Source organism: Polypterus senegalus, chromosome 2, assembly GCF_016835505.1.
Source record: "Polypterus senegalus isolate Bchr_013 chromosome 2, ASM1683550v1, whole genome shotgun sequence".
NCBI lineage: Eukaryota > Metazoa > Chordata > Cladistia > Polypteriformes > Polypteridae > Polypterus > Polypterus senegalus.
The window spans coordinates 291,708,065-291,730,527 of record NC_053155.1 but is presented as its reverse complement, the minus strand read 5'-3'; the positions used below and the strand labels follow the sequence as shown (position 1 = coordinate 291,730,527).

General features: G+C 40.0%; 1 protein-coding gene across 1 annotated transcript in view; it reads left to right on the top strand.

Moving 5' to 3' along the window:
- LOC120524633 (zinc-binding protein A33-like) overlaps positions 1-22,463 on the top strand; it is a gene marked incomplete at its 5' end in the record, with an annotated part of 40,195 nt that overhangs the window by 3,576 nt on the left and 14,156 nt on the right. Inside the window, one exon of the mRNA XM_039746463.1 lies at positions 21,322-21,555. Within this exon, the coding sequence (XP_039602397.1) occupies positions 21,322-21,555 (234 nt within the window). The remainder of the gene's footprint in view (positions 1-21,321; positions 21,556-22,463) is intronic.

Genomic DNA, 22,463 nt, shown 5'->3' with positions numbered 1-22,463 from the left:
CGTCACCCCCTTGCACTTCAAGAGACTTACTTATCATTGGCACGAACAACGTACAATATGTTAGATATATCTAAGACGAAAATATTACTATATTTAAACACACAAAGACCCAACACCCTTGGCTATAGGCCATTTAGCAACCGATGATGTCTTACTTTACCTCACTGTTCTTTCTTGGATGGAGATCCTCTCCTCAGCCTGATAAACCCTGCAGTTATAAGCGTATGGCAAACTTCTAAGTGCTCCAGGTCCTCTTAATATTTACTTTATTACTTCACTCACTCTAGATATAAAGAGAAAATATAGAAATTTTAAAGCAACATACTGTTTATTAAAGAATAATAATACCAGTAGAAAAAAGTATAAAAAAAACAGAAAAGTCTGTAAATACTGTATATAGTCTTTAGAAAAAGCTTATGGAAAGTGTCAAGGATTGAAAATTGTCCTGGAATGGCTTTAGCAATAGATGTTATTCATGAAATGCTTCCACTGACAATAAGATGAAAACAGTTGTACGCCTCTCTGTCTCCTTTCTGGACATCGCTCTTGCCTTCTCCTGACATGGCTGTTTCATCTTCTTTGGTCCCTCGGACAAACCTTCAGGGTCATGTGATATTATACACACTTGATTGGCTGGTTGTCTATATGATGGATGACTTCACTCACAGTTTTCTTTTGATCTGTTTATGTTTCTTTGTTTCCCAGGTCATAAAATAATCAATACAGCCTGAGGCATCATCCTGATCTTCTGCTTTGTTTGCAAGGATGTTTTAAGATAATACAATTCAAAAGGATGTGATGCTTTGATGTCTTAGTACAATTCAGTAAAAGAAGGTGCTTTGGTTTTAAATTGCCCATGCAAGTGTCCTGTGTTTAAGTTTGTTTGGGTGAACTAATAATGAAAATATAGGTATCTATTATTTAAAAAATTGCAGATCTTACACCACCGGATACTTGCGGAAAACTCAGAACAAGTTGATAGTCCATCCTGATTTCAAGCTGCCAACTGCATCTCCAGTCATCACCAATTTGTTCCTGGTTGTCTTACTCAAACATTTCCTGGATGTCACTGGCAAAAGCAGATAATCGCTTACTCAATAAATATTGCAGATAAACTGTGACGCACCCTCAGTGATATAACCTAGAGTCCTTGAGTATTTCGGGTCTTTCAACATCAGATACCCTTATCCAGGCAAGCCAGTCTAGCAAGATCAATCCCTGGCCTCACGTCCCAGCAGCAGTCGACCATGGGACCACCCTCTTTATCCAGATCCTTCTGGTGGTCATTTCTGTAGCATCTGTTATCATCCTAATTGCCTCCTTTTTTACAAGTCCTACCACACCCAATTGGGTCATAACTTTATAGAATGGCTGGCCTGCGGAGCCCACCTGTACTGGGTTCCAGCCCTGTCTTACACATTGCTCTGTCACCTCCTGGTACTTACTGAGCTTTCTTTCATATGCCTCCTGCATGTGCTCTTCCCAGGGTATGGTGAGTTCTAATATGATCACCTTTTTTGGAGACGTTTGAGAAGATGACCATTTCTGGATGGAGTCTTGTTAAGGCAGTGTGTTCAGGAAACCTTAGCTGATATTGGAGGGGACATCTACATTTCAATTACCCAGAAAAAAAGAACAAGCACATAAATAGGCAATCAAAAAACATAAATAACAATCCCATAGACAAAGTTGAGAGGAGGAAAAAAAGTCTGAATAGTGTAAGTTGCTCTAATTCAGGATGTTTATAAGATATATTATAATTTACTTCATGAGGTTGAAGAGTCAGAAGGCGCCAGACAAAAAACAACAGAAGTGATCTCAAAGTGTCATAAGTAATTCTGTAAAACATTAATAGACAAACTTATAAAACTAGCTGCAACAAAAAACTTGAATTGGATAAGGAGGTCACTTTTTACAAAAAAATACAATAAATTAGAAAAGCTACAGAACAAAACAGAAACCTAGAACATACATATAAATGTAACCAAAAAGAAAAACAAAAAACATTGAGTCCAGATTTGTCACAAAAACAATAAGAAAAAAGTATGTGCAACTAAGACTGAATCAATGCTCACGTTGAAAGTAGAAGACGTCATTCAAAGTAGCTCCGTTGTTGTTCAGGGCAAAACTCAAAGTCAGCCATTCTACGTTTGCAGTAGAAGAATGTAAAAAATGGCCACCAATGCATTTCGACCCTTAGTTCCTTCATCTGGGTGTGTAATGTAACTAAATAAAATAGATAACCTCCACTTTAATTTATAATGAGTATGAATTTTATAAAATGAGTATGGTATTAAGTTTCCATTCTATTGCATGTGTAATGATAATATTGTGTTGGAGTGTAGAAGATATCAACCCTTAGGTTTTTTATTGGACTGTAATACTTATGAAAATCATAAAAAATGCAGAATATGTGAAGGTTATACTGTAAATACAAAGAGTACCATGCATTACTAGCACTAAAGTCAGTGGAGGCTTAGCTAACTCAGCAGGCACCTCGCTTATGAACAGATGTTATCCAACATGTGTAAATCAAACTTTATTATAAATAATATCTTTGTAACAGTATATCTTCTTATATAATTTGCTACCATGGATATCCATTTGCCTGGCCAGGATTTTAAATCACATGTAGCTTGCAAACCGTTTGACCCTTTGACCTGAAATTTGGTACACATATACTTCGTGACGTCTACTATCCACTTTTGGGGTGACGATTGACCTCTAAGGTTATTCCTCTTTTTTTGTTTTTATTTTATTTTATTGTAGAATCAATTCTCAGCAGCGGCCAGCAGGGCATATGGGCACCATTCTCATTCCTACCACCTTCGCTGTCACTTCTCCCCCCCTCTTCATATCTTAAGTCATTCTTGAGGCAGATTGAAGACTAAAGTGCCAGCTTAAGTGAAACATTAACGAAAACATACTAAGTAATTGCAACACAAACACTGATTTAATCAGTTTTAATCCAAAAAGATGCCGACGAAAGAAGAGAAGAAGCGGGCCACCAGGGGTGAAAAAACAACAACAACATTTATTTATATAGCACATTTTCATACAAACAGTAGCTCAAAGTGTTTTACATAATAAAGAATAGAAAAATAAAAGACACAATAAGAAAACAAAATAAATCAACATTAATTAACATCGAATAAGAGTAAGGTTCAATGGCCAGGGGGGACAGAAAAAACAAAAAAAACTCCAGACGGCTGGAGAAAAAATAAAAAATAAAAAAATAAAAAAAGAAGAGCTGCTCAGGAATCAGCAAGCGCATCAACCTCTGAGCAAACTAATGCTAAACGTACAGAGAAAGAGTAGGACAAGTATGAAGTCAAGTGTATTCACTGCACGTTATCGTGCAGTGCGCCATTAACTGCTATATACATAATAGGGGGTTAGCCCCTGCTCACTTTGCTCACCAACCCCCCTGGCCTGTGCTAGTGCCAGCCACTTCGTGTCTCTTCCACTGGCATTGTGAAGAGGAGGGCTGAACACACTCCAAGTAGATGCAGTTGCTCATCCAAACCCCCCTTTAAACAGTTATACAATGGGAAAACAAATACAGTTTTTTTTTTTACCTACTCTTTGCATAGTCAGCTGCTGGCTTGCTGCTGCTGCCATGCTGCGTGATCTGCATCTCGCGTGGCACTTCGAACATTTAAAAGCCTGTTCAGCAACTGTCTTTGTCATCTACTCTTTGTCTTTTATTTCTGGCCCTGGGCCCACGGGATATGAGTTCTTGATATTTTATAGTTTATAATTTAAAAACGGAATAAGAATCTGAAAATCTAACAAAATCACATTAAATAAAATTCAGTATATTCTGAAAAGAATGATCCCAAACATATACTGTATATATAGGTTTTAAAATAAGCCCAATTTAAAGCGTGACAAAAAAGTAACATAAAATCATTGCACTTTTAGGCTTAGGATTTTATATACTGTATAGAGAGTAGATATGTATATGTGGGTGCGTGTGTGTATGTATATTCTTGGGTGTGTGTAAACGTGCTATAACCAAAGTGTTTATCACATCACTAAGCACACCTTAACTAAAACAGACTGTTTACCTGTCAAGCCGGATGTTGTGTTACTTGATAACGTTTTTTGAACAGTTCTGTGTTATCTTTCAGTCACATTTTAGGTACATTTTCCTTTTAATTGTGTTTTTGAAGTATTTTTCATGTTTCAATGGGATTTCTGCTACGCTTGTTTATTATTTTTTTTGTTTCTGTTTTTATTTATTAGTTTTTTAAGTACTTTGTGTTTAAGTGTTCTCTTCTCCCTTTGGGTTTTCTGAGTAGAGAAGACACCCCAATGTCACTGTTATAGGACCCCCTCTTCCTTTATATTCTGACAAGGCTGGAGAGTTGCTCCTTCAGTGGTTCATCGACAATCAAAGAGTGTAGTATTTAAGTATTGATTTGCTGGTTTCTGGATTTTCCTTCTGTTTCTGTAGATTGTGACTTTTGGATGATGTTTTGCTTACTGTGAGTTGCCTTTTTACTTTAACCCTTTTGCCTTGGTGTGTGTGTGTGTTTTTTGTGATTTTCCAAATTAATATTTATAAAGATTTTGTTTTGGCCTTGTACTTCCAAGCCAGAAGTTTTTTTGACGGATCCTCTCTGTCGAATGTCATTTTGGTGTAATTTTGGATATTTTTTGACTTTAAAATATATTTTGAACTTCATACACCAGCTCTCATTGGGCCTATTAGGCCAGAACCTGTGCATGGAGTCACTTTAGGGTGAGAATACATCCAGGCATTTTGGTGAAGGAATGGCCTGCATTGTGGGTCTTTGGGAGACCTCAAATCCCTTTCCGCCATGTTCGTGACACCCTTATATACAATACAATACAATACAGTTTATTTTTGTATAGCCCAAAATCACACAGGAAGTGCCGCAATGGGCTTTAACAGGCCCTGCCTCTTGACAGCCCCCCAGCCTTGACTCTCTGAGAAGACAAGGAAAAACTCCCAATAAAACCTTGTAGGGAAAAATGGAAGAAACCTCGGGAAAGGCAGTTCATAGAGAGACCCCTTTCCAGGTAGGTTGGGCGTGCAGTGGGTGTCAAAAGTAGGGGGTCAATACAATACAATACACAGAACAGAACAATTCCTTAATACAGCATAATAATAAAATTTTAGAAGTACGGTTTAACAGTAGATGATATGACATAATAGGTTTGGATATTTTTAGAGTCCTGGAGACCTCATCCATCTAGCTGCCTCCCCATTTGGCCATTCCACGGCTGAAACTTTGCTCCTCATGAAAGGACCCTCTTTCCCATGATTCCTGTGATCCTCCATCAGGGATGACTTTACCATAGGCAGGCAAACAACTTGGCAGGTGGGCGTGGCACCAATGCCACATTTGGTACCGAGAAAGAAACAGAATAGGTGAGGGTTAGTATTCAAATATAATTATCATGTTACTTATGTTTAGTGCTAATGACTAACAACAGAGATGCAGTATGTACAGTTAATCAGCAGCTCTAGTCAGGATATGCTAAACTGAAGTAGTGAGTCTTCAGCCGGGATTTAAAGGCTGAGACCGAAGGGGCATCTCTTATGGAAGCAGGAAGACCATTCCACAGTTTAGGGGCCCTGTAACTAAAAGCTCGACCTCCCACTGTTATTTTATTAATCCTTGGAATCCTAAGCAGACCGGCATCTTGAGATCTTAATGTGCCTCAGGTTTGTAAGTCATGATAAGTTCAGACAAGTAAGCGGACCTTGGCCATTTAATGCTTTATATGTTAAAAGGAGGATTTTGAAATCTGCCCTAAACTTAACTGGGAGCCAGTGTAAGATTTAAGAACTGGAGTTATGTGTTCATATTTTCTTGTTCTTGTAATAATTCTTGCAGCGCATTTTGGATTAACTGGAGGCTGTATAGAGAACAGTTTGAACCAGCCAGTGAACACCGCATTGCAGTAGTCAATCCTACTAGAGATAAATGCATGAATTAATTTCTCACAATCCTGTTTATTTAGAAAGCGCTTAATTTCCTAACATTTTTAAGATGGAAAAACATGTTTTGGACAACTTTGTAATATGTGCTTTAAATGACATGCTAGAGTCAAAGATAACTCCTAGATTGCGGGCTGATTCAGTAAAATTAATTGGGATTCCAACTGAGTTAAATGATGACAAAATATTGCTGTGATCAGCGTCATTCCCTCCAACAATTAACATCTCTGTTTTATCTGTATTTAAAGACAAGTAGTTCTCATTCATCCATTCCTTTAATTCACTAACACAACTAATTAAAGACAACATCGAGAAACTTCATTTGATTTAAATGAAAGGTATAACTGGGTGTCATCTGCATACGAGTGAAAATTAACATTATGTTTCCTAATGAGAGATCCCAGTGGAAGCATGTAAAGTGAAAACAGTAAAGGTCCCAGTACTGAGCCCTGCGGACACCATATTGAACTTCTGTGTATAATGATGGAGTACTGTCAGCACATTTCTGTACATACTGGAATCGATTTGATAAATAAGAACTGAACCAAGCGAGCACGGGCCTGTAAGCCCCACATCGTTTTCTAGCCTGTGCAGTAAAATAGAATGGTCAATGGTGTCAAATGCTGCACTTAAGTCCAACAACATAATTACAGTGGAGTTTCCTTCATCAGAGGATATCAGAATGTCATTTACAACCCGTGTTAGTGCGTTTCTGTACTATGACCAGTGCAAAACCAGACTGGAATTTCTCAAATAAATTGTAATGTAAGGTGTGACTGAAGCTGACTGGCGACTACTTTTCTAGTATTTTAGAGAGAAATGGTAAATTTGAAATAGGCCTATAGTTATTTAGTATGTGTGGGTCTAGGTCTGACTTTTTAAGTAAAGGTTTAATGACTGACACTTTTAGTGCATCAGGTACTGTGCCATGCAGTAATGAACTATTGATAATGGTTAGAATAGGCTGCAAGAACATCCATTGCACTTTTACTAGTTTTGTTGGCACTGGATCTAGGGAACAAGTAGTGGGCTTCATTTTAGTAATTAAAGTTAAGACTTCCTGCTCAGTTACAGGATTAAAATTACTAAAGTGCTGAATGCAATGTGAGCAGGGTCTGCTAAGCTAGTATTTGGTTTGTACTGTGATGCTGAGATCTGGGATCTTATATTTTTAATTTTCTCATTGAAGAAGTTCATAAAGTCTGTACTGCTAATATCTGTTGGTATTTTGCACTGTTGATCTGAATTCCCATTTGTTAATTTAGCCACTGTTCTAAAAGTACCCTAGGATTTTTATTATTGCTATCTATTAATGTAGAATAGTATTCTGAGCGAGCTTTAAAGAGGGCTTTTTTATATTTTTAACACTCTCTGTCCATGCAATTTGAAAGACATGTAGCTTTGTTGTTCTCCATCTGCGCTCCAGTTTTCGACACTCTAATTTAAGAGCTCGAGTATTTTCATTAAACCAGGGAGAGTTTCTATGTGCTTTGATCACTTTTGTTTTAGGGAGCCACTGTGTCCAGAGCATCTCTCAAGGTCACATTATAATGTGATGTTAGCTGATCTAAATTGTTTTCCACGTTTACATTTGATGTTAACTGATCTAAATGGTTTTCCACAATTACACTCGACTTACTCAAGGTATCTATAAATTTTGAAGCAGAATTACAATCTAGATGTCGCACTGTCTTTGTTTTAATCTGTGAGTGCGTTGGCATGGGCAGAACTAAATCAAATGTAATTAAGAAGTGATCGGAAATAACTACATTTAATGGAGTAATATTTAAATTTTGAATTTCAACTTTGTAAGTTATAATTAAATCTAATGTGTGGTTATGATTATGAGTTGGACCTTTGACAATCTGACAAAATCCTACTGAATTTAACAAATAAGTAAAACATTTGCTAAAAGTGTCAGTTTCCACATCAATGTGTACATTAAAATCCCCCATCAGAACTACGTGATCATAATTTATAGCCAAATCAGATAGAAGGTTGCTAAATTCAGTCATGAACAATGAATATGGCCCTGGTGGTCTGTAGACTAGCACTATAATTGTGTTGGAATCTGTTTTAATATTTAAAATGAATGCCTCAAAGGATGTAAAGTTGCCTACATTTTTAGAAGTGATTTGCATTTTGTTACAATGAATTATTCCAAGGCCTCCTCCTCGACCAGAATCTCTAGACTTATGAAGGAACGAGTATCCATCTGGTGATGCCTCAGCTAGGGAACAGTGTCACATTTACTAAGCCAGGTTTCAGTAAGAAGACACAGATCAGATTTTGCATTTAATATGATATCATTTACTAAAACAGCTTTAGTGCCAAGAGATCGAATGTTCAATAAACAGCATTTAAAACTGCATGGTTCTTTCTGAACTGCTGATATATTTTTGTTTTAATTTGAATTAAATTTCTATTACAGATGCCCCTGGTGGAGGGTCTGGTTTTATCCCTTGGTCTAATTATACACCTTATAACCAACTAAAACCAGAACTGGACTCTTTACTGTGTGTTTAATGTGCAACTCTGTATAATCAAGAGAAGAAGCAGTTGGCCATACGTGGGCAAGCATAAAAGATACAAGTAAGGGTGATTAAAAGCACTAAAAATTGAAAATCAGAAAGGTCTAATGGTGACCTTTTGGCCTCAGTGTTAAAAATAATGTTTGAAGCAAGATTGAAAGCACAGTGGCAGAATCAAGCTTTGACAAACTAGTGAAGACACAAAGAAAAACAGTTCAGGTCAGTGCATAAGGCAAACAACAAGTAAGAGCCAATGCTCCTCATGCTGCATATTGACATAGAATACGTGTCAGCTGGTGTCAGAAAATCATATTAAATTTAAAATCTCTGCTGTGAATAAAATGTTCTAGGACAGTGGTTCCCAAAGTGTGCGGCATGGTGCCCTAGGGAATCGTGGCTTCCTCACAGGGGCGCCGAGAAATATTACAAAATTTTCCATTTTCAATTCAATGAGATAGGACGTAATATCTGGCAGACCTGATAACTCACTTAGTAATAACCGTTTGCGGAAGCCTCTACAAATGGTTACTAGATGGCACTCTACAATAGTTTCTCAATTGTTTTACTACCGTAGTTTGTCGAACTTTCTCTGTACTTTGTGTTCATATATAAATAGCTGTCAGCTTCAGGCATTCGTAGCGTTGAATTCGTTTTCGGAGATTGTATCAACTGTATATTATTGTGATTAAGTCAAGTGAAGTTTCTGAAGTATTTCTTCTCGTATGTATTTTAAAAAATGTATCAGTTTTTACTAAACAGTAATAAGCGTTGTGAGAGTGAAAATAAAGAGGGCACATCGTCAACCAGTGGCAACGTCAATCACAGTGCATAGAAGCGCAAATATCAAATATATAATGCCAGTTATTTGGACTATGGTTTTATATTGACAGAAGTCAATGGTGAAGAGAGGCTGCAGTGTGTACTGTGTATGAAAGTTTTGGTACCAGGGTGCATGCTACCAAGTAAGTTGAAACGCCATTTAGAAACAAATCATCTCAGCATGGTTAATAAATCTTGTGACTACTTTACCAGAAAGTTAAAAGAGTTAAATCAACAAAAAGGCAGTTTTTATGAGCAGGCATCAATATCAAGCAATGCATTGCTAGCATCTTACAAGGTGGCACATAGAATCACAACGACTTCTCTCATTCATGCTGGCTGGTTGGCTGGTCCTCTTTCTTTAATCCCAGTGCCGCGCTTTTGCTCTCCAAGCCTTTTTTTATTACCATACTTCTTTTAACTTCACCTGTTTGTTGTCTGGTACAAATCTTTTAATCGATATTTAACCCACTTCCTGTTGTCCAAATGACTGGAAATTTTTCACTCTTACTCACTTCCGATGACAATACATGAATCAATAATCCGTTTCACTAACTGATCAATTAATCCATGTTAATTAAGAAATTAAATTTTCATATGAAAAATAGTTAAAGATTTCACCAATAGATGGCACTAGTAATGGATAGAAATATTAAAGGAAGTGTTAAAATATTGATTACAAAATTATACTAAAACAAACCCAAGACTAAAAAGTTGAAAATAACACATATATAAATAAATTCTTTTTAAAAACCATGCTTATATTAAGTTAAAAGTGTACTAAAAGTAAAAATAAGTCTCTCATACGTCACTCGTAAAGTAAAAGCGTGGGCGCTTTTGATAATATTTTATTTTACGAGTGACATATGAGAGACTTATTTATTACTTTTCAGTACACTTTTTAACTTACTATAAGAGCGTGGTTTTTAAAAATTATTTATATATATATAAATGGCCTGTTCTTATATGGATTTGTGGGTGCAGCATCTTAATTGCATTGCTCAATTACATTTTTCTGTGATCTTAAATACATGTTTTATTTATTTTAACTTAACCCTTTAATTAAAAAAAAAAAAGATTGTCTATTTGTAAATTCGAATTTGACCATGGAAGGGTTGGGTTGTAGAAAGAGGGTTGCTTGGGAAAACCTGTATTCAGCAAGGGCGCAGAGAATCGAAAAAGTTTGGGAACCACTGATCTAGGAGATGCTGCTAATGTTCACATCGTATGTTTCTTTAATGAAGGTACACAAATGTCAGTTTTTCGAATGAAAATCTGTCTGCAGCTTTGGCGTTTCATTAAATGGACACCCATACTTGCACATTTTATAAACCGCTCAGAAAACACAGAGAATTTGACTGACTTTCACAGTACTATGAAGAGCAAAATGTGCAAGTGCTGATACAAGTTCCAATGAGTACTGGAAACGGTAAAGGAAATTATGCTAGAAAATACACTGTGGCCTTCAAAAGGCTTAAGATTAATGTTCCAAAAGGATCCAAGTGGTATAAAACCAGAATAGTAATATGTTAGAGTGGATCTCAGACCTGTGCAGAGTGTTTTGAAGGATTATTAAACACATCCCTGTGGGGTTCTTCGACGGCAGGAGTTCTTAACCTGAGGTCCGTGGACCCATAGGCGGTTCATAGATAAGTTTCAAGGGTCTGTGGGAGTCAGATACAAAATACCATTTATATGCACTACACAGCCTTCTCATTGAAATAGAGTAGATAATGAGAGAATAGATGTAGTAGTAATAGTAGTAATGGTAGTAGGGTACATAGTAGTAGTTGCCTTGTTTTAATTTGCACAAGAGGATTGTATTTCATAATTACAATGAGTGGCCATTACTGTTTGCATAAAAAAGAGTGCTTTTATAGATTGTTTACTTTAAAATTTAATAATACTTTGTGTATGTCATATATGTATTAGACAATTAAATCTTGATAAATAAAGTATATTGTATTAATTGTATGCAAAGTTGTGCTTATGTGAATATTTCTGGGGAAGAGGGTCCATAGCTTTCATCGGATTCTTAAAGGGGTCCATGACTCGAAAAAGGTGAAGAATCACCGTTCTATGGCCTCTGTCATTTTGCTCTCATAACTCAAACAAGTGTATAATAAGCTGAGGTTCATCCTGTCCCTGACATCCGACACCAGACAAGCTGTTTAGGAAAAAGGATGGGAGGAAGAATGGTTTAATGGATAAGGGCTCTGACGGGGTTTGCTTAAAAAAAGTATGGAAGTCAGAAATGGGTAATTGTTAATTCAATGCTAAAGGGACATTTTTTATACACAATTTCATAAAAAGGATTGTTGGTTTGAACAAAACAGAACATTCTTATTGTAAAAAGCAATAAGTCTGGGAAATTGTTGAAAAATAATGTAGTGTATATTTGTCCCGTTTGGACAAATTGTATTCACATTTTTAAAAATGTGCAGGCGTTGTGTCTTTTCTTTTAGAAAGCTGTGCATCCATTTTTCATGTCACACTTTCTCATGAATTAACAACCACTTACCCCTGAATGGTAAAACCATTTGAGAATGATATGTGACGTTGCCTTGGCAACCACCAAGAGCACTGTCACATTTTGGGATGCTGATGAGTAATGTTATTATAAGCTCTGGCTGGGCTGGAATCACTAATACAGTTACTTGGTGGAAAAGACTAGGCAAAAAAAAATAAAATAAAATATAAAGTGTTTGTACCTGTGATAATCTGCCTTTAATCATCATTTTACAGGCGTCTCTGACTGAATATTTGAAAGAGCTCAGCACAAAGAGGATAAAAACCAAAGCAGCAATAAACAGCCTCAGAGAGCTAAACTCCCATACACAGGTAAAATATTATTTGTTATAGGCACTGAAATATTAATCACACGTTCTTTAATTGTGCATAAGGGATTTTCTTTTTTTTTTTTTTTTGAAAAATGAATAATATGTTTAGTAATACTTATATACTTACATCTTGCCTGAAAAAGGGGCCATCTAGCATGCCGGAGGAGGTAATGCTCTGGCCACACTTGCTCCCCTGGTCCTTCCAAGTGTGGAGGCGTCCCGGCTGCACGCTACACTAGGAAACACTTTTACCATCTTTGTTACGCAACACAAATGTTTATGTAAGAAAGAACTTTAAATGTATATTCCTCTAGCTCTACATCCATAATCATCAAAATTAAAAGAAATAAACATTTAAAATACATCAGTCTGTGTGTAATGAATGAATCTAATATACAAGTTTCACTTTTTGAATGGAATTAGTGAAATAAATCAACTTTGTCATGATATTCTAATTTTATGACCGGCAACTGTATGTAATATTTACATGTTTGCCAGACTCATTTGCTATGAAGTGTTTCAGTCAACAACTTTCAGAATTTATGTGATGTACTGATATGACACCATCAAGATGACCCATAATTCTGCAGTGTTTTATACTTCCCAGTCCAGGGTTGGCCTCTGCGTTGCACCCAATGCTTCCAGGGGAGTCTGCACGTTTTTATGATGTTACATTGCACTTAATATACTTAGGATGCGGAGGACTTTTGTCAATATCATAAATACTGAATATTAAAAGAAAGAGGAAGGTGCTCGTGTGCACAGGGCCTTGTGCTGTTATTTGGAATCTGATGGTGGTTCATGCCAAGCTCCCTGAAGATGGCAGTCCAACTGGACTTTTCCTACGAAGAGACTGCAAGATTGAATGGTTTACTGATGTTAAGTGTGAAACAATTCTGTGTTAAAGTGGGTACCATTAATTCATCCATCCATCCATTTTCTAACCCGCTGAATCCGAATACAGGGTCACGGGGGTCTGCTGGAGCCAATCCCAGCCAACACAGGGCACAAGGCAGGAACCAATCCTGGGCAGGGTGCCAACCCACTGCAGGACACACACAATCACACCCACACACCAAGCACACACTAGGGCCAATTTAGAATCGCCAATCCACCTAACCTGCATGTCTTTGGATTGTGGGAGGAAATCGGAGCGCCCGGAGGAAACCCACGCAGACACGGGGAGAACATGCAAACTCCACGCAGGGAGGACCTGGGAAGCGAACCCGGGTCTCCTAACTGCGAGGCAGCAGCGCTACCACTGCGCCACCATGCCGCCCCATTAATTCATTTGATTGAAATATTTAAAAAATGTAATTGACAAATAGCTCCACTTTTGGGGGCATGATAAGTGCAACAATTAACGTTCAAGGTTCCAGGTTCATAGCTTCACTCATTTTTGTGTAATGTTTTCAAATCCTCTCTTGTCTCTCCAAAATTTTTTTCCCAAGTCCAACCAAATTCTCAAAGACATGATGCAACTGCCTTTGAATGTATGGATTTGTTCACTAAATACATTGCGTGGCACAGTGGTAGTGCTGCTGTTTCACAGTAAGGAGACCAGGGTTTGTATTCCACTACACTCGTCCTCCCTGTGTAGTTTGCAGGTTCTCTCAGTGCCTGTGTGTGTTTCCTCCAGGTGCTCCGGTTTCCTTCCACAGTCCAAAGACATGCAGGTTCGGTGGATTGACGATACTAAACTGGCTCGCGTGTGTGTGTGTGTGCCCTGCGATGGACTGGCACCCTGTCCAGGGTTTGTTCTCTGCCTTGTGTCCTATGCTAGCTTTGATAGGCTGCACGACCCTGTTCATTACAAAGGGGGTCATGTAATGGCTGACTGAAAATCAGTTTTTCCTATATAGAGTCCCAAATGTGGGGTGAGTGATAGGATCCATTTTTGTAGTGATGAGCAAAACAGCAAATTTTTGTTTTGCTTACAACTTTGCAAAATTGATACTTAAATTTATTCCACAAGAGATTTTACAACCACAATACTCACTAGAATTTTAGGGGGGAATATTAAAAGTTTTTGGCTTTGAAAGTTAGGAATATTAATCCCTAACACCTCATTCATGCTTCCGCATTTATATTCATTTTTTCCACCAGTGCAATCCACAGCATCAATTCTAATTCGTGGCTGCACAGGGCAGTTTTTGCTTTTACAAATGTGCTTAATGGTGAGCTTCAAATACCCTTACAAGAATCTACATTTTGGACCTATAGGACCACGGTGCTAAAATACATTTCAAATGAAAGCACTCGATTCAAGACTTTTGTTGCCAACAGAATCTCCATGATCAATCATTCACAACCTTTGGAGGTATGTCACATCTGCCCTTAACCTGGCTGAAAGCACTAGAGGGCTAAGATAGAAAACTTTCTTAAAAGCACCACATGGTCACAAGGTCCAAGTTTCTTACTGAAGTCAGAGCGTGAGTGGCCAAAAAGACAAAGGTCAACTGTATGATTCACTCTTTGAAAATCTCCTCCTTGAACCGTCACCTGATCAATGATCCTAGAGCTATGTTGTCCGGGGCTTTATGCCTGGTAGAACACCCAAGGCAAACTTCCTAGGTGAGGGATGAGACAGTTCAACAAACCTCCAATGATGAGAAAACTTGGGTATGGGTCACAGCCAGGCCTGGAGGTGGGGCTCGCCCTTGGCGGGCCTGCACCCACCTGGCTCCTCCCATGGGCTCACCACCTATGGGAGGGGCCAAGCATGTGAGTTGGGTGGTGGCTTGGCGGTCTGAGACAGAAACTGGCTCTTGGGAAGGAATGTCATAAGGGAAGGAGCCTGAGCTTTCTAGATAAGTCGGACTCACCTCGCACCTTGGACTCTGGAACCAATCTCCTTGAGAGGGGCTGGACACCACTCTGGAGTTGCCCGGTGAGAGGCCAAGGTGTTACTTACTGAGCCTGTGCATTGGGGTTTACCCGGTGGGCGAGAGGGTGGCCTCCCTCCGCCTTCGGGTGGGGAAGGGTCCTGACTGTTGTTTGCCGTATGCGCGAACAGCAGTTTGGAGTATCCACCCTTTTGGAGTCTCTGGAGGGTTGCTAGAGGGCATACCTTCTGGGGATTCCCTCGTTTTGCTGGGAGACTTCAATGCTCATTGACAGTGAGACCTGGAAGGGTTTGGGAGGTGGCCACGATCTGAACCCGAGCGGTGTTTTGTTATTGGACTTCTGTGCTCGTCATGGAGAAACACCATGTTCAAATAAGGGTGTTCTATGCACTTGCACCAGGACACCCTAGGCCTCAGGTGTCTTGGACACTCGGGTGAAGAGAGGGGCGGAGCTGTCAACATCACCACCTGGTGGTGAGTTGGCCGATGGTGGGGAAGATGCCGGTCAGACCTATTCCCCTGTCAGAAGTAGCTTCAACTCCCACCTCCGCAGAACTTCAACCCGTCCCGAGGGAGGTGGGGACATTGAGTCGAATGGGCCATGTTCCGTGCCTCTATTGTTGAGCGGCTGACGGAGCTGTGGCCGCAAGGTGGTGGTGCCTGTCGTGGCGGCAATCCCGAACCCGTTGGTGGACACGGCGGTGAGGATGCCGTCAAGCTTCCTGTGGGTCTCTGGAGGCAGCTGATAGGTACCGGCAGGCCAAGCGAACGCGGCTTCGTTGTTGCTGAGGCAAAACTTCGGGCATGGGAGGAGTTTGGAGAGCCATGGAGAACGACTTATGAAGTCACCGAGGTGGTCAAAAACTCCTTGGTGGCAGGGCCCGGGGTGGATGAGATCGCCCGGAGTTCCTTAAGGCTCTGGATGTTGTAGGACTGTCTTGGTTGACACGACATCGGGGACAGTGCCTCTGGATTGGCAGACCGGGGTGGTGGTCCCCCTCTTTAAAAGGGGACGGAGGGTGTGTTCAACTATAGAGGGATCACACTCCTCTCCCTGGAAAAGAAGAGGAGGGTCCGTCGGATAGTGAACCTCGGATTCAGGAGGAACAGTGTGGTTTTAGTCCTGGTCGGAACAGTGGACCAGCTCTTCACCCTTAGCAGAGTCCTGGAGGGTGCATGGGAGTTTGCCCGACCGGTCTATCATTCGACCGTGATAAGAGCTGTTCGGTCTCTGTATCCGCATTGCCGCAGTAAGTCGAGCCCGTTTCCAGTGAGAGTTGGACTCCGCCAGGGCTGCCCTTTGTCACGATTCTGTTCATAACTTTTATGGACAGAATTTCTAGGCGCACCAGGGTGTTGAAGGGGTCGGTTTGGTGGACTCAGGATTGGGTCACTGCTTTTGCAGATGATGTTGTCCTGTTTGCTTCATCAGGCCGTGATCTTCAGCTCTCTGGATCGGTTCGCAGCTGAGTGTGAAGCGGCTGGGATGAGAATCAGCACCTCCAAATCCGCATGGTCCTCAGCGGATGGAGTGCCCTCTCAGGGTTGGGGAGAGATCTGCCCCAAGTGGAGGAGTTCAAGATCTCGGGGTCTTGTTCACGAGTGAGGGAAGAATGGGCGTGAGATCACAGGCGGATCGGTGCGGCATCCGCAGTGATGCGGGCTCTGCATCGGTCTGTCGTGGTGAAAAGGAGCTGAGCCGTAAATTTACCAGTCGATCTACGCTCCTACCCTCACCTATGGTCATGAGCTATGGGTAGTGACCAAAGAACAGATCGCAATACAAGCGGCTGAAATGAGTTTCCTCCGCAGGGTGTCTGGGCTTTCCCTTAAAGATAGGGTGAGAAGCTCACATCCGGGAGGGGCTCAGAGTAGAGCAGAGGAGTCAGATGAGGTGGCTCGGGCATCTGATCAGGGAATCTGTCTGAGCCTGTCATCCTTTCCTGGTGACGTATACTTCAGATGCCATGGAGGAACGTATCGGTGTGCTGGCTAATCATTGTCCAATTTTCATTTCCAAAATCTCTAACTTGCTCATGCTAAAGGATATATTTAAGGCACCATTGTTTTAAATGGTGCAAATATATTTTCAATATACAAATTTCGAAGTAAATCCCATACATTAAACATTTTGTAATTTAGTACAAACTAGATGAAATACCCAGCGTTGCCCAGGAGGAAAATAAACTTTTTTTTTTTTTTTTTAATTGTTTGAGAAAAATATAATTGGGTAAAGAAAAACGCACAGCTTTAAAAATAAAAAAGCAAACAATGAAGACTCACTAATGTGCTTGTCTTACGGTCTTGTATGTATGTTACCATCCAGTTGACGCTCAGAACTGGTTAACTCTATTTAATTTGAAAAGCAACAGGGGTGTGGTGGAGCTCAAATATACCTCCAGTTCGCCCTCTGGTGGTCATTCCGACTGTCAACTGGATGATAACATGCATACAAAACCGCAAAATGAGTTGATTTCATCATACAGTATTTTAGTCGACCAATGAGAAACGTGCACCAAGTTTCATGAAAATCGCTCTAGCCATTCAGAAGTGATGCTGGAACATACATACAGACACACACACACATACATTGACTTTTATATATAGAGATTTACAATTTTCTGTATATGATGATCTCAGCCTTACGCTGTCTCCAGGATTTGATGCTATATTCTAAGTAACTGTGGCAGAACTGGGTTTCAACATGATGAGAAGTCATGCAAGGCTAACTAAAAAGACTACAATATACAAACTTTCGAGGCAACTCAGGCCGCTTCTTCAGGCAAGATGGGATTCTCATTACACCCATAATGGCTAACACTGTACAACACCCTAGTACTATAATTATTAGATGGTAATTAATGGTAACTTGGTGGGCAGAGCAACATGTAGGGTGAAGAATTAGGGCAGAATTTCAGCTCTTTGACTAACCAAATCAGTACATTATATTTTCTGAAGTTATAATACGTATATTCTCAATTTAGCAGTAGAATAGAAAGTTAGAAGGCATTATACCTCCTTTTTTAGGCCTTTGAAGAATTAATTGTCTTTTTTTAAGAAAGATCTTCACACAAACCAAAATATACACAAAAATACTTGCAAGTTTATGACATATTATATACTGTATGCACTGATCAGCCACAACAATAACACCATTGACAAGAAATGTGATTACCTCATTACAGTGGCACCTGTCTAGGGTTGGGATATGTCAGGTGATGTGTTCAAAACAGGAAAAATTGGAAACATAAGGAAAATATAATAAAGTTAAAAAAAATATGAAAATATGTTAATCACACACAATTAAAATCAGTCCTGTCTAAATTTTACAAAAATGTCAGTTTCCCCGAAATGGGAGAATAATATAGTGGAGCAAGACTGCGCCAACATTTCACATGCTTATGGAGCTGCTGCACTGCCACACTGTGATTTTTCCGATCATGTGTCCCCGTTTTTCATACCAGCCTGGGACAGTAATCAGCTATAAAAACAGTCCAAATGTTGACTATGGGGAAGCCACCTCAAGCCCTGAAGGACTGTTTTGATGTCACAGATTGGAGTGTGTTTGCTCAGGATGCAGAGCTAGAGGAATATACATTTAAAGTTCTTTCTTACATAAACATTTGTGTTGCATAACAAAGATGGTAAAAGTGTTTCCTAGTGTAGCGTGCAGCCGGGACGCCTCCACACTTGGAAGGACCAGGGGAGCAAGTGTGGCCAGAGCATTACCTCCTCCGGCATGCTAGATGGCAGCTCTCCCCGGCTGCCTTGGACTCCCGCAGGGCTTCATGGGAGTTGGAGTTTGGTGCAACCCTGTCCATGGGTCTGCTGAGTCCTTTTGGGCAATTTTTCTGCTGGAAACTAGGTCATCAAGCACCTGGAGCACTTCCGGGTGCAGTATAAAAGGAGACGGCAGCCACTACTCGAGGAGCCAGAGTTGGGAGGAGAAAGATACAACTTGACTGGTGGAGTGGAAGAGAAAGAAAAGAAAGAGAGAGAATGAAGACTTTTGTACAGTGCTTGAGCTGGGGACTGTACTGTACTTGTGGGAAATGTGGGAAGGCGTTTCCCATGAGGTAAAAAAAAAAATAACAAACTCTGTGTGCGCCTTGAACTTGTGTTCCACGCTTATCTGTGTCAGGTTGGGGTGGCAGTGCCAGCCTGGTGGTCCACACTACTGTAGTTATAACCACCTGGGTTGAATAATGAAGTACAGACTTTGGTCAGGGCACAGAATGAAGCATTTAAATCTGAAGACTACAAGGAAGCATGAGGGAGGATGAAGAATTGTGTTGTAAAGTGCAAGTACAAAGGAGCACATTAAGGGATATTAACATCAACTACCAGGATAATGTTGAAGGGCATTAAGATGATCATCAGCTCGATAGTTAGGACAGTTCCATTTTTAAACACTCCAATAGCAACAACACGCTCTCCCAGACACTCTGAACTGGTTCTTCACTCGTTTTGACTGTCTGAATGGTGAAATCCAAATCCATGATGCACCTTTAGAGATGGGCCAGACTATAAGATTACATCAGCATGAGGTCACATCCACTCTGCATAGCTTGACATCAGCAAAGCAGCTGGGCCAGATGGGTTCGAGGGACAAGTGTTGAAGGCTTGCACAGACCAACTAGCTGAGGTTTTTATCAGCATTTCAAACATCTCATTAGAAAAAGTTGTGGTCCACATGTGCCTTAAGTCAACCACAATTGTGTCCTAAGAAAGTAAAGCAAAATCACTCCCCTCTGCAATGAATGGTAAACTTCTTTTTTGCCACCATTGAGTGCACCCTGTGCTAGTGCTGTATAGTGTGATATGCCAGCTGAAACATGAAAGAATTACATCATGTGGTGAAGATGGCACAATAAGTACAATCTCAGTACTAGAGGATATTTATACTGGTCAACTTGAGAAAAAAAATGCTAGTGGTATTATTAAAGGTCCAACACATCCTGGGCATTGATTGTTTGTCCCCTTCCCTCTGGTTAATTAAAAGCAGAACAAATACATTCAGGGATAGTTTCTATCCAAGAGCCATCATCTCTGTAACCCCTCCACTACTCAGGATTGATAAAAGAGATTGACTGTTGTGCATTGTGTTCTGTAATTTAGTATGTTACCTCTTTTCTCGTGTTTCATGTCTATATCTGTTTTTAATTTATATATTTAGTATGCTGTCTTAGAGAAAGTGCCAGATAAAATTTTGTTTTTAACTACAACAATAATAAAGATTACCTATCTATCTATCTATCTATCTATCTATCTATCTATCTATCTATCTATCTATCTATCTATCTATCTATCTATTGTGGAGGACTGCCGGCTTCCCATGCCAGTCTGCACCCCCAGGCTGCCAGGAGGAGCTCTCCCGACAGCAGGTTCGTGCCCCGAGGTCCAGCAGGGCCTTATGGACTTTGTAGTGTTTATACACAGCCCTGCTGGATACCTTGGGGACCACCAGGAGTTGCTGTGGGGGAGCTTATAAGCTCTGTGATGCCGTATGACCCAGGAGTACGTCACGGTCACGTGACAGGAAGAAATGTCGTGCTCCTGGGTTGAAGTAAAGGACTAATTGCCCTGACCCGGAAGGAATAAGGAACTGTGGACTGTTGGGACTTGGACTTTTACCTGGTGTTTAGAGTCATCCCTGAGGGTTCAAGGGAGCACTAGCGCCCCCACTGCCACACTATCTATCTATCTATCTATCTATCTATCTATCTATCTATCTATCTATCTATCTATCTATCTATCTATCTATCTATCTACAATATCTTTATGATGTGATATAGTTTGTTACTTTAAGGGAGAAATTGTCTTTTCATATGACCTTTGGGGGTCAGCAATTTACAAGTTAAGGGCCTTGTTCAACGGCCTATTGTAGTAGGATCCCTTCTGGCAGAAAGCAATTTGAACCGGCAACCTTCCAGATACCAGCACAGATCCTTAACCACAGAACCATCTATCTATCTATCTATCTATCTATCTATCTATCTATCTATCTATCTATCTATCTATCTATCTATCTATCTATCTATCTATCTATCTATCTATCTATCTATCTATCTAAACATATTACAAGAAAAGAGATACTGCTGTTGCAGAATGTTGTTTTCTGCCAAACAAAAAAGCAAAGATTTCTAATTCTTTAATCAAATTAAGATTTTTTTTTTTACAAAATATAATGAGGTATTTGTTATTTTAACTTGTAACTATAATAGGCTGATTAACTTAGGATGTCTTTTTAAAAATCTAATAAAAAAATAATGAAAGGTGCTCTCACCACTTGTCTGTTGCCCTTTATGCAGAATGCGTATTCAGCCTTCCATGAGCAGGCTGTTCATCATTATAAAGGCATTAAGGCTGTACTTGAAGAGGATGAAGTGTTGACACTTCGGTTCATTGATTCGGAACGGCAAGTTGCGATAAATTTCATTGAAAGCCAAACCAAACAAAAAGTCGAAGAACTGGATGACATCGAGCGAACTATACAGCAGATCCATATCATTTTAAATCAGACAGATGCTGTAAGGTTTCTGAAGGTAACTAAGGTTTTTTCCCACTACCTTCCCTGTCTTATCACTTAAAGAAGAAAAAAAAATGCTCATGAGTGCTTAAAAGCGTGCCCCAGAAACAGAGATAAAAAGGAATGCAATGTGACTCTGTCAAGGCGTCACGGTGGCACAGTGTTAGCAGTGCTGCCTCACAGTTAGGAGACCCAGGTTCGCTTCCCGGGTCCTCTCTGTGTGGAGTTTGCATGTGGGTTTCCTCCGGGCACTCCGGTTTCCTCCCACAATCCAAAGATGTTCAGGTCAGGTGCATTGGTGATTCTGAATTGTCCTTGGTGTGTGTGTGTGTGTGTGTGCCCCCTGTGGTGGGCTGACACCCTGCCCGGGGTTTGTTTCCTGCCTTGCACCCTGTGTTGGCTGGGATTGGCTCCGGCAGACCCCCATGACGCTGTAGTTATGATATAGCGGGTTGGATAATGGATGGTGACTCTGTCAGACATGAACTTGGCCAGCCTGTTGGGGTTTTTAAGTGCCTTTAGTCTTGTATACAACTTTAATTCTAATGTTTAATTTATGGTGGTGCATTCTTCCTTTTTAGGGTGGGAGTGTAAGTTAATCCTGAGATGTAGGTGTAAAACCATACTGTGAAGACTCACAATTTTTAATAGTTCTATTGAAGCTTCCCTTTATTATCAGAATATTACCACTTCATGTTTTATTTCGACACAGTAGTTTTTCACTGAAAGTAGCTTTAATAAAGAAAACTTGTAGAAAATACCAAAGGGCACATTAAATTGCCTGATTTGTGTCTGAATAAGCAGTTAAGTAAAATCTCAGGCTATTTATAAGAGGTGAGTCAAAGATCGGGAGAGTATAAGGAATCATATCATTATCTATATTTGCTCAGAATGATGGCTTTTCTTCCAGAGGATTATCTGAGT